The following is a 12,654-nucleotide window of genomic DNA, read 5'->3' on the forward strand; positions in this document are numbered from 1 at the left end:
GTAATAATAATAAAAATAGTAAATAAACTAAAATCCATCATGATTGATGAAGCAAATTGTAATGCCTGAACATGTCATATGACAACTTCTATATATAGAGATATAAATACAATAATTAAAAGACCATGTCTTAACCTATTATATATATGGAATAATTCTTTAAATAAGATAATAATAATGGTAACCGGTATAACTGCAACACACATGCCATGTATGCTAATGGAAATGCAGAGAAGTATTCTAATTTTTTGTCATACCATTTGTCACAAACTTTATTAAATTAGAAAAATACTATTTACACTAAATATTTTTGACATTTATATAAAAATACGGTTGTTATAAATTAATCACTTATTTAAATTATTTTTTAGTTAACAAATTAAAAAATCTATGTACAGTTGTTAAAAAAAATACTAGTATGAAAATAATATTTATCATAAGGAGACATGCAATGGAATTGAAATTAAATTTGAAAAATCCATTTAAGGTAACAACATTAAATTGCAACATAATTATCAAAACCGGTCCAGATAGTGTAATAAACCGGACAAAAAAGAGAATTGGTAAAAACCGATTAGACCTGACCGGTTTAGAAAAAGCAATGAACCGAACAGATTTAAAAAATTCGGACCGGTCGAAATAAAAAAAAAATTAGAAAAACCCAAGCCCAAAGGCAAAAAGAAGTTGTTTGATGTTGTTTTTTTTTCAAAAAAATAAAAGAAGCCTAGCTTAGTCTTTCCTGAGCCCATCCCCACCTCTATCAGACTATCACTCTCACCTCAACTTCCAAAACGACACCACCCCCAGCTCTCTCTCTCTCTCTCTCTCGTCGCTTCTCGCCTCTCTCCTCAGCTGGTTGTGGTTTTCGACTTCTTGCTTCGAGTCTCGCCGTTAGCTTCCTTGGCGCAACCAGAAGCTGGTCCCCGATCTGGTGAGTTCTGACTGATTAGATAACCGGTTCGGTTCCGAAACTATGAATTGCAATTTAATTTGCTTTGAAACATGTCATGTTTTGATTTCCAGTTCAGTGACCCATACTGCTAGTAATAGCTTTTCTCCTTTATGCATGTTGCCATTACGGCATTTCTTCTTTAGTATATATCATTGATGTACAATGAAATATGCTGTTTGGCTATTCAATTCTCATTTCTGATTTATAAGAGGGAGGGAGGGAGGGAGGAGAACAACCATCGCTTTCTGCAACTCGCTCCCTTCCCTCCAAAACCCTCTAAACTTTCTAAACTTCCAATATGAACTCACTTTTCATTGTTTTTCACGTTATCCTGCTTGCATCCTCGGTTCATCTCACGAATGCCTCTTATGAATATTTTAAACTTGCCCTTGTTTGGCCAACAACCTTTACTCGTATCCGTGCACCTGGAAGGATGATGACAAACCTCCCACAGCATTTCACAATACACGGTCTTTGGCCTACAAATTTCTCGCTTCCTTGGCCAGAAAATTGTGCTGATGAAGAGCCGGAGTATCATTTTGAAGAAGAATTGATGGTGAGTTAATTAATTAGACTTTTATCTATTTTCATTTATCTTGTTACATAATAAATTAATTATTAATTATTTTTATGATTTATTCTCGTAGACAGCGACATTGCAAGGTGTCTTAAACCGTGATTGGCCAAGTCTACAACCAGGAAAATCGAATATGGAGTTTTGGACGGATCAATGGGAAAAACACGGATCGTGTAGCGCTGAAAGGTTTGCTCAATCTAAATATTTTGAAGAGGCTGTATCTATTACACGTAAATTGGACATTGATGGCGAATTGAAGAAGGTTGGAATAATTCCCCACAGAACTAAAACTTATAGTCGCATTGCCATTGTCAATGCAATAAAAAAGACCAACACTCGTCAATTTGAGCCCGAACTTCTGTGCTTCAATGACAAGGGTAATGTGTTATTGCGGGAGATTCGCATGTGCTTTGATGCTGACTTAGATGAAATTATTCCATGTCCTATTAATAAATCTGCAGGTGTTAATTTATGCAAAACAAAGTCCAATTCCATTATAATACCTGTGTAATGTTTATTTGAATCCAAATATTATTATTATTATTATGTGTGAAAAATTGGGATCAATTATTGATTCCCTCATAAATAAATATGCTTGTATTCAGTTGATCTGTGTAATGTTTGTTTGAATTCAAATATTATTATTATTATTAAGTGTGAAAAATTGGGATCAATATTGATTCCCCATAAATAAATATACTTGTATTTAGTTGATCTATGCTCTTTAGGCGTTTCTGATGATTTGTATTCTTTTTTTTTCTATTCCCTTTTTGATTATCTAAAATTCCTTTATTATTTCATTTGTTGTTATCACATCATTTAGCAATTTGTTAATTTACTTAAAAAAATTTATGTACCAAATTTCTCAATCCTTTTCATATTTATAATTTATAATTTCCTTAAAAGAGAAGGAAAATAAAAGAAGAAAATTGTGAGTATTAAATTGTTCTTTTAGTTTTTGACCACTTTACTAGCATCTTCTTTGACTTGAAGTGAAAATGTGAAATAGTGCAAATGCAATAAAATCTATTAATAATATATTAAAAGACAGTTTAAGATAATGTCTAAATTTATTCCTAATTTTTTAGGTTTTTAGCATAATACTACGTCAGTTTAAATGGCTTTAAATTTATTGTTAATTTTTTACTCCTCTTTCTTTATGTCTCATTATTTATTTTTTAAATCTTAACGTCTTATTAAATTTATCAAATGTTACAAGGAATAAAATTAATGTCAATTCTACCTTAAGATCCTATTAAAATTATAAAACGTTACACCTAATAAAGGTCTCACTAAAATCCATGTAAATTCCACCTTAGGTTCTCATTAAAATTATTAAAATTATGAAACGTTACACCTAATAAAATTCAATATACAAAAAAAAAATTTATTCTTAAGGTTCCACTAAAAATGATCAAATGTTACAAGAAATAAAAATTAAATGTACAAATTCTTTTAGGCTTCCACTAAAGTTAAGATAATCAACCTATTTTAAATGTAATCAATTGTAATATTAATTTTAAAAAGTAACTAAACGAGTTTTTAAATATAATTAAAAATAACATAATTATATATTATTTATTCATAAGACGTAGGTTAATTTTGTTATTATAGAGTATGACAAATTTTTAACACAATATTTTAAATAAAATAAAAATAAAAGTTAGAAAAAAATGCTTCAAAATGTGCATTATTTTTTACCTATACAATAAATTGGAATACTAAAATACTAAAGAATCTAAAATATATGTATATTAACTAAATATTTCAACTTGCTTAGAAATTTGGACTAATGCACCACATAAACTCTCTTTTTATGCCACCGATTCTTCTCAAATTATCCATATAAACATAAACTCCCTTTTTATGCCACCAGTTTTTCTCAAATTATCTATATAAACAATAGTCAATATCATAAAGAATAAAGAATAAAAAAAAATTAATCACAATAGCACAAAAAAATAAAGGTAATTCTAAACTTAATTTAGATAAATAAATAATAAAAATTTTATATATAGTAGAGTCAAAAATAAAGATTTTATAAATTACATGTAAAATATTAAGGACAATAAAAATATAAAAGAAAATAAAAAATAAAAAGTATAAAAAAATATTATTAGTTTTTATTTTTTTGGTAATATTTATTACGTTTTTATTGAAAGTAATGAAGGATTTAAAAGACAAAATAAAAATACTAAATATAATTAGTAGAATGAATAAATTGTAATTAGTATAAAAAATTAAATAAAACAATTCGAACAAAATTTTATAATAGATTTCAATTTTTTATATAAGTTGATCTTTCCTTTTAGGAAAAAGTTTTTTCAAAACTTGATTGAAAAAAAATCATATAAATACTCCAAAAAAAACTCAGAAGATAAAGAAATGATGAAATATTTAGATTAAATATTTGGTAAATATTTCATTTTAAATGATAGTTTTCTTTTATATTAATATTTATTAACATTAATTTTATGTAATTGATTAAAATAATTATGCATTCGTACAATAGTAGTATAATAGGATTAATCTATTTTATAATAAAAAAATATTTTTAACTAATAATATATTGATTTGATTATCTATTTTAAAAACAAATAATTATAATCATGCATGATTGGTGTTTAATATTAATAATATATAATAATTTTTTTATATTAATATTTCTTAACATAAGTTTTACGCAATTGATTAAAATAACTATGTATTCATACAATAATCGTATAATAGAATTGATCTACTTTAAAATAGAAAAAGAAATTTCTAATTAAGATATATGAATTTGATTATATATCTATTTTAAGAATAAATAATTAGAATTATACATTATTAGTGTATAAATAGATAAAGAAAACGTTAAGGAGAGGATATTTTTATTAATTAATCAACAAATAATTAATTTGAAGACTTACTATCTGGTCTGATACGTGATAGAAGTTGAGAATTGGTTTTTTTCTATTGATGAAATTAAATCAACTTGGGCAGACATTGTTCAGACTTGAGATACAATAGCCCTATATTGCAACACAATTGGAAAAATATGGTTCAAGATGATTGGCTCCAAATTCAGGAAATATGACCAACATTTCAAAGGAATATTGGCCCTATATTTACTGTAAGATTTTAGGATCAAGTATAGTTTATGAAAACATTGAGAATTTTACTTATAAATAAGTCAATTTTACTTAAGTCAAATTAGTAAGTATATAAATGCTAAATATTGGTGAATTAATTTTAAAAAATGGTATATATAATAAAGTTTTTACTGTCTCCTTTTTAATAAAATTTAATAATTATATACAATTAAAAAGATACACTTAATTTAAGATAACGAAAGTGATACATAAAAAATTGAAAGATTTTAAATTTAACATATATAATGATGAATATAGTTTTAGTTTAATTATAATATATATACCAATAAAATATTATCAGACTATTAAAATAATTTGATTTTTGTAATTATTATTAACTTTAAATGTCATATATTGTTATCATAATAATGATAGCATACAAACTTTACACTTCTATAATGATTATTCAAGTATTCCAATGATCTTAATGCATCAAACTTAATTTTAATTTATATTACCATGTATCGTTTAATTTAGTCCAATTTTCTCTACCTTCTAAAAAGTTGGCAACTCATGCTACTTCTAATAATAATTTATTGTCCGTTCAGACTTCAGAATTTACTAACATGCTTTTTTTTTTTTTTTTTGAGAAAAAGTACTTTTTTTTTTTAGTATGTATAAGAAATAGGTCAATGGTGTTCGAACAAGCCTTCTAAACAAATGCAATGCTTCTAATGGGTGATCATCTTGTAATTATTGATGTCCATGAAAAAATGCTTTTTTTTTTTTTTGATAAACTCAAATTAAATATTCTTCCAGCAGATACAAGGTTATTAGCAAATCAAACATCTATTTTGCATACATAGTTATTAGCAAATTTTCAATAGACTCCTCTTTATAGCATCCAAGTCTGAGTACAAAAATAATTTGAGAATACACAAGTTCAAGTTGGAATAATGGACAATTATTCAATTTGTTTTCATTAATATTTCAAATATCCAAAACTGATTCGTGTGATATAATTTATTGTTTTTTAACACCTAAAATCCTATTTTTTAAAATATGAAATATAATTTGCTATTTCAAAATATTAGAATGTAATACAAATTGACTAACATGAATATTAAAATTAGTTTACATGCTTTTTTTATATTCTATTTAAGTACATCTTACATTTAAATTTGTATATTTATTAATCAATTAATTTCTTTCGTAAAAGAAAGAAGGCTTTTTTTTATAAATTCATGTACCAAATTTGCTTGTTTTGATATTAATATTGTGAATTACTTTGCCCGTGATGATATTAAAGGAAGCCAATTCATCGCCGTTGATATAAAAGATTACATCACATTTGTTGTCCATTCTAAATGCACAAAATTTTGAAAAAGGTCCAAATCTAAATATCTAAATGTGAAAAGCTTCACCCAAGATTCCTTCACACCAATTTCACCTAAAATAGATATTTTAATGCGACTATTCTTAGTAAATGAGGAAATCAGAGTAACAGACTTGTTGAGAACTACCAAAGTTCTGGTAGCGCCATCATCATTTTCTTACAGCCAAACAATTGATGTGGTTCGAAATGTTTCAGTGCTGAGGTTAAATGACACGAGTATTTCGTCGAGTCCATTCATGGCAAACTCGCTACCCACCAGTGGCATACTCCATTCAAGTACGCTATAGAAGCTTTACTTACGTTTTCTTTTTTAGTCATTTCAAGATCAAGTTTTTTCCAATAATTCTTTTTTAGTCATTTCAAGATCAAGTTTTTTCCAACAATTACTTTTTACTTTTTAGACTATAAATTTACCAAATTATTAGAACATGCTCTTCTAATAACATTGGATCATAAATATAATATACACATTGAATCACTTTATAATTATCATTCACATTATCATAACCAAATCCATGAACACTTACATGCGATCATAGCCGGGCTCATCATCAGTAATACCCGAAGGAATAATTTTACGCTCGTCGATTTTGGGATTCCAAAGTCTTATTATTACATCAGGACATGGTCGTGTACAGTGACATATAATGCCATTAATACATTCTAGAACCTGGCCGGGACCATAACTCTCAAACAGAGTTGGCAAAATTAATGTAACCATGTTTTCATATCTCTCTCCAAAAAGCAAATGTACATTATTTTCACTATCGACGTTTTTACCCCTTTGGTAAAATAATCTCCATAGAAGGAGAGATGATGAGTGGACAGTTTTAGATTTTAAATTCTCGTAGTACATGCTCTTAAAATCAGGATTTTTAAGTAAATTTATCCAAGACTTTCGCATACAACTAAATTGTTTCAAGAATTTAACGGATAATTTTACTAGAATTTTCAATGCAAGATCATTAAAAATTTGATCGTTATAATTTGCCATTTGCATTGAAAAAAAAAGGATGGAAACAAACAGATATTAGGGTCTTGTGCTTGTGCTATACCTTTTAAAATGTAACGAAAAATAAATTAGATTTCAATATAAAGTTTAAAAAAATTTTAATGGTATTACGTTTTTTTAGTTCTATTTGTTTCTCTTCTAATTAAGATCTCTAATATATAGGACTAAACATCAAACCAATCAAATTGATTGATTGGGAATATATATAGCAAATCTAAATATAATAAGAAAAAAAAAAGGAAGCCCATATAAATTGTATGAACTTCAATTGCATTTGCAAACACAAACATAAATGTATAATTATTATTTACAAGTATAATTATCCATGCCATACACATAATAAGATTGATATTATAATTTTAAATTATTTTTTAAAAATTAATTTCAATTATAATAATTTAATTAATAAAAAAATAACATGTTCATTGTTTATTTTTTTAATCTAATGTTAATTATTATAATTAATTTATGAAGAATGTTAGGGAACAGCAACTTTTATCATTTGTAGCCATCAAATAGTCATTAATAGTTTTAATAGTGTGAGATTGATGTGAGATTTCATCCAATGGCTCACTTTTTTTTGTTGGTTATATGCTGGCTAGAATTTAACAAAGTTACTGGTCCCTAGATTTTTCCTTAATTTATTTATTAAAATAAAAAATCCTGCAACACTTTATTTTCATTATAATAACTACGTCAAGTTTGTATCTTTTCCTTCAATTTCCATTCCCATATCAGAATTAATCCCACCCCAAATGCCTCCTTCCATTTCATTTCATCATCAAGTTAAGGAACACTTCAACGGTCAAACAATGAATAAAGAATGATGAATCAAACAATCCAGAAGGAACAACAAAAAAGAGAGAAAATGCAGCTTTTAATTTTAGCATCCGATTCTTCAGAACAAATGTAAAATAAAGATTCCAATTTTAACTTCATCTGGGTCGTTCTCAATTTCCTCATCTGGGGTTCGTCTTCCTTTTCACCTCATTCCTCTCATTGTCTCGTATTCCATTTTTTTTTTAATTGTCCTTATAGTTTTTCCATCAATTGGGGTGTTGAAAGAAGGAAAAGAAAATGTTTTTGGTTTTTATCTTCATTCTCTTCCTCGGTTTTTTTTGTTGGGGTGGTGACGGTTGTGGTTGCCGAAGCTTTGGGAATCTTGTGGATCATTGAACGGCTGCAACGCAAGATCATGAAGGACAAAGACAAAATCTCAGCACCCATCTCATTGGACACTAGTTCGCAAAATGATCCTATCAATCACCTGACTCTACCTTCGAAAAAGAGGTAAGCTTCATGCTTCCACAATTCCTCTTTTTATTGTTATTGTTATTATTTTTTTATTCTGTTGTTATTTACATTGTGTTTCTTGTAGTAGCTAGCTTGTGTTCTCTCATTTATTGGCGCACCACTTGCTGCTATAGAATTCTTTCTAAAGGAATACTTGAAATTTAATCATAAAAAAGGTACAGAGTTGCATGTTAAAACGAATTGTGTACCTATGTAGCTTTTAAGTAACTTTAGTATTTTAGCATTGCTTGGAGTAATCACTCAATTTAAGGTAGTTACCATTTCCGGTATGAACATTATTTAGACCTCAAGTTGGTTCTTAAAATGACAAGGGTGATTTTGGTTATCATGATGATAGGTATTTGATACCCTTCAAAGACTAAATTAATGTGAAAAATATCAAATTCGATATCCGATGCACATTTGGAGCACCAATTACTTCTATTATTTCGATTCATTGGCATTTTCTTTCTTTAGGGTGTGATTTGGGTTCTAGAACAATACAAGGTATCAAAGTTCTGGCTGGAAAAGTCAGCTAAAGATCATAAAAGGAAAGGGAGGTACTGGAGGTTAGCCCTGTTAAGAAGCATGGGAAGATCAAGGGTGAGTCACTTATTCTCACAGAGCATGATGGTTCGGAGACAACCATTTGGCTGAAGGGATGTGTTGTTGAGGCTGTTTCATCATCCAGCCTTCCTTCTAAAAAATGGTAATGTGATGCAGGAAGTCACTTTCGTGATTGCGTGGGGTATAGTTTCCATTCCTATATCCAAACAACATTGTGATGAGATCATTATTTCAATATCATTTTCTTTTGCTTGTGGATATGTTACAATGTGAGAGCTTAGTGAGCTAGCTTGATATAGAGTATTAGGCCAATGATTTATATTACAACATTCATTAGAATCTGATTTAGTGAGCTGTATTCCTCTGCAGAAAACCAGCATACATTCTCTTATTCCTTTTAAATCAGTGCATGTGAAAATGCATATCATTTTGATTGAACATATAATTCACATTGAAAGAAAAACAAAGTTGAAAATGGGTTTATTATGAGTTTTCCTGACTTTGAATTCAAAAAGGGATATCTCACTTCCTTTACATCTCACATACATCTTAATGAGAAAAACAAGAAAAAGTTGTTGCTGCTTGGAACATGGGTATCATACTTCATCTGATGTGGAAAGAAACACTTTGTTATGTACTCTTGCTTATTTACTTAGAAAATACGGCGCTTCAAGGTCATTTTTTTTATGTTGGGTTTTGCAGGGCAAAAAGATACCCGATAAAAGTTGAAAACAACAAATCTGTGGTGTACCATGGAAGCAAATTGCTTTACATATATCTTGAGACGTCATGTGAAAAAGAAGCATGGTGTAAGGCCCTCCGTATGGCTTCACGCGATCAGAGTGAAAAACTTAAGTGGTCTAGTCAGTTGTACGAAGAGTGTCATCGATATCTAGCATCACTAAATATTGAATATCATCCTTTTATCATGAGACCATCAGCAGGATCAAGTTTTGATGGCTTAGAAAAGTCCAGTAAGCCTGATGGATCTTCCTCCAGAATTCCTCAATTTTTGAGTAGAATTACTAAAAAACCGACTTCATTCCTTTGCGCGGTTGTCATGAGATAAACATTGGTGTTTTATTTTATTTTTAAAGAGAAATCCTCACTGATACCTTCACTTGATTGTGGTTTCTATAAGATAAATGTTGGCCCTTCCTATAAGATAAACCTTATTTCTGGAGGTGCAGTAGTAGAGATTGAAACAAGGCTTGAAGTTGGTGAACCACCGAACGATAATGGGACGGAATGCTCAAGCAATGCTGGGGGTGCCCCGTCAGATCTTCTTGAAGATCTTAGCAATGGAGACGGAGTGAATGATTCACAAGAGCCAAAAGTAGATGTCAATGGGAACACTGGTAAGCACAAAAATACCGTTAATCAAATACTTAGTTTGCATTTTCTTCATGTAGTGATTTGTCACGTTTTTACTGAATTATGCCCCCCCCCCCCCCCCCTCCCCCCCAACAAAATCAAAGTGTTGTGGAAAGCATTAAAGTTAAAGATGTCAATTTGTCCTATGCAGACGTGTCTAAAGTTTCTAGGAGTACATCTTCCTCATTTTATGGATCAAAATGGAAATCTATGTTAAATTCTCTTGCCAAGCATGTTTCACAGGTAGTATCTATTATTCCGTACTTTTTTTTCCCCACAATTCTGTTTATTCAACCTGAAAAAAAATGGGAGAATACATAGGTACATGAGGGCAAGAGATCTTTATAAGAACAAATAAACAACAGAGAAAAACAACTAGTATGACTGATTGTGTAAATTATCTTTAATTCTATTATATTCTAACATGTCCGTATGTCGGTTACCTCTATGTGGATTTTTTTTTTTACATATAATAAGACACTTAAACTCTTAAAAGTTATGTCACTACAAATTTTGCCTTTGAGCATTTTCATGTTGATAGATACACGTTTACACATCGAATCATTATCATAGTTATAAACAGCTATAGCTTTGTTATGGTCGAAGTAACGGGTTATTTCTTTCTAAAGGTTCCTCTCACTTTGGCAATAAGGATAGTATCCCTCAAAGGGACAATGCGTTTACAACTAAAGCCCCCTCCTTCTGATAATTTGTGGTATGGTTTCACATTAATGCCTGATATAGACTTCAACCTGGAATCATGTGTTAGAGATCACAAAATAACTAATGCACGCATCGCCCTGTTCCTGCTCAATCGACTTAAGGTATGATAGCCCCATTTCCATTTGGTTAAGTTATGAATGAATTTTGGTTAAAGATCAATGTTTAACCTGCTGCTGTTTTTAGAATTTACATGCTTTAGATATATCTATGTTTCTTTCTCTTTTAAAGTTTGCTTAGAGGGTGCATGTTCCTTGTTCTCTATGTTGTAACTTGTATAGTCCGACAAGCCTTCAACTTTGCATGTCTTTCTGAAAAGATTATAGTATCTCTACAGGAAGCAAACTGAGAAGCTTTAGTGCTCCCGAACTCTGAGTGCATAAGCATTTCATGGATGCTGGCTGAAAAGGAGAATTGGATTCCTCGGACTGTTGCTCCATACATGTGGGTTAAACAAGAATGTGGACACGATACCTCTGCTTCAAATGATAGCGCAAGGATATCAGTTGGTTCGGGGCTAACACCCCAAAACCAACATGGGGCCAAGTCTATAGTAGAACCAGTTAGGAAATCGTTTTCTTTCGGATGAGCATCATCTTCCTCTTGTCCAATAGTATTAAAGAGCAGCAGCCAAAGTTTTGACCAACTGTCAACACCTTTTCTAGAGGCTTACATAATGCAAGAAACTGAGGATTTGAAAGAACTTCCAGCATCTTCCATAGAGAATGAGAATAGAGATGAAACACGGGAAGAGAAGACGGAGGATATTACTGTCTATCAACCACAAACACTCTATTCTCTGCTTATGGATAAACAAGTTAGTCCATCTGAACAGAAAAAAATCGGGAAGAGGGAAAAGATGTTTGATTTGCGAAAGAGGATGAGCGAGAAGTTGGAAGAAAAGAGGCGTCACTTTGTTGAAAAGATGAGAGGACCATGAGAAAATGAGAACAAAAGTAGAGATCAGAACTCTGATTTCTGTTACTGATTTGTTGATCATGTCAGATATTAGCAACCATTCTTAAAAGAATCTTTTGATTGATGAATTGTACATCTTATAGGTTCTTAGAGGATCTAATTTAACTAGATGTATACTTTACTAAGTGACAGAAATTACTGTTAATGCATTCCATGGAGTTACAAATCCACAGGGTAACATAGAAGATTCATTTAATTGTTGATTAACAACTTATATGACACAGACATGCCATAGAGATTACAGAGAAATGATATACAGATTCATATACCCTCTCATTTGAAGGGTGAGTTTCTATTCAGTTTTGTTTTGTTTGCTTACATTTTCTCTTTGCTCCTATCCGTGCTTATCACATATAGGGTTTGTCACACAAATAAAAACTTCCATCTTGCTAAGCTTAATAAACAAGTTATTGCCCTACAGACAATACTAAGATTTTGCACTAAAATATGCCTTTGGTAACATTATAATTAGTTTCCATAATCACCCTAGCTGGAAGGGAAGCCTTGAAGCAACAGTTGAGCTTCAATGTCGTGAGTTCAAGCCGTGAAGTCAGCCATTGACGCAATTGTTAGGTTAGGCCGCCTACATTATCGGATAGAAATGGCAGAAAATGGCAGTTTCTGCTGTTGACAAGTTGGTTAAAAAAGGCGTTAAGTTAGTTGACAACTGTAAGTCAATGCAGCAGATGTCAGTGCAGTTAGTGTAGCTGT

At 30.2% G+C, this 12,654-nt stretch overlaps 1 protein-coding gene and 1 pseudogene across 1 annotated transcript; both read left to right on the forward strand.

Moving 5' to 3' along the window:
• Window positions 1-745: 745 nt before the first annotated feature.
• Window positions 746-2,133, forward strand: LOC112751636 (ribonuclease 3). The gene is made up of 3 exons (XM_025800849.2): window positions 746-931; window positions 1,385-1,508; window positions 1,600-2,133. The coding sequence occupies exons 2-3, from the start codon at window positions 1,386-1,388 to the stop codon at window positions 2,038-2,040; spliced, it is 564 nt and encodes a 187-aa protein (XP_025656634.1). The 5' UTR covers window positions 746-931; window position 1,385; the 3' UTR covers window positions 2,041-2,133.
• A 7,807-nt stretch (window positions 2,134-9,940) lies between these two features.
• On the forward strand, window positions 9,941-12,242 carry LOC112749378 (uncharacterized; annotated as a pseudogene).
• Window positions 12,243-12,654: the final 412 nt, after the last annotated feature.

Source organism: Arachis hypogaea, chromosome 15 (assembly GCF_003086295.3).
Source record: "Arachis hypogaea cultivar Tifrunner chromosome 15, arahy.Tifrunner.gnm2.J5K5, whole genome shotgun sequence".
NCBI lineage: Eukaryota > Viridiplantae > Streptophyta > Magnoliopsida > Fabales > Fabaceae > Arachis > Arachis hypogaea.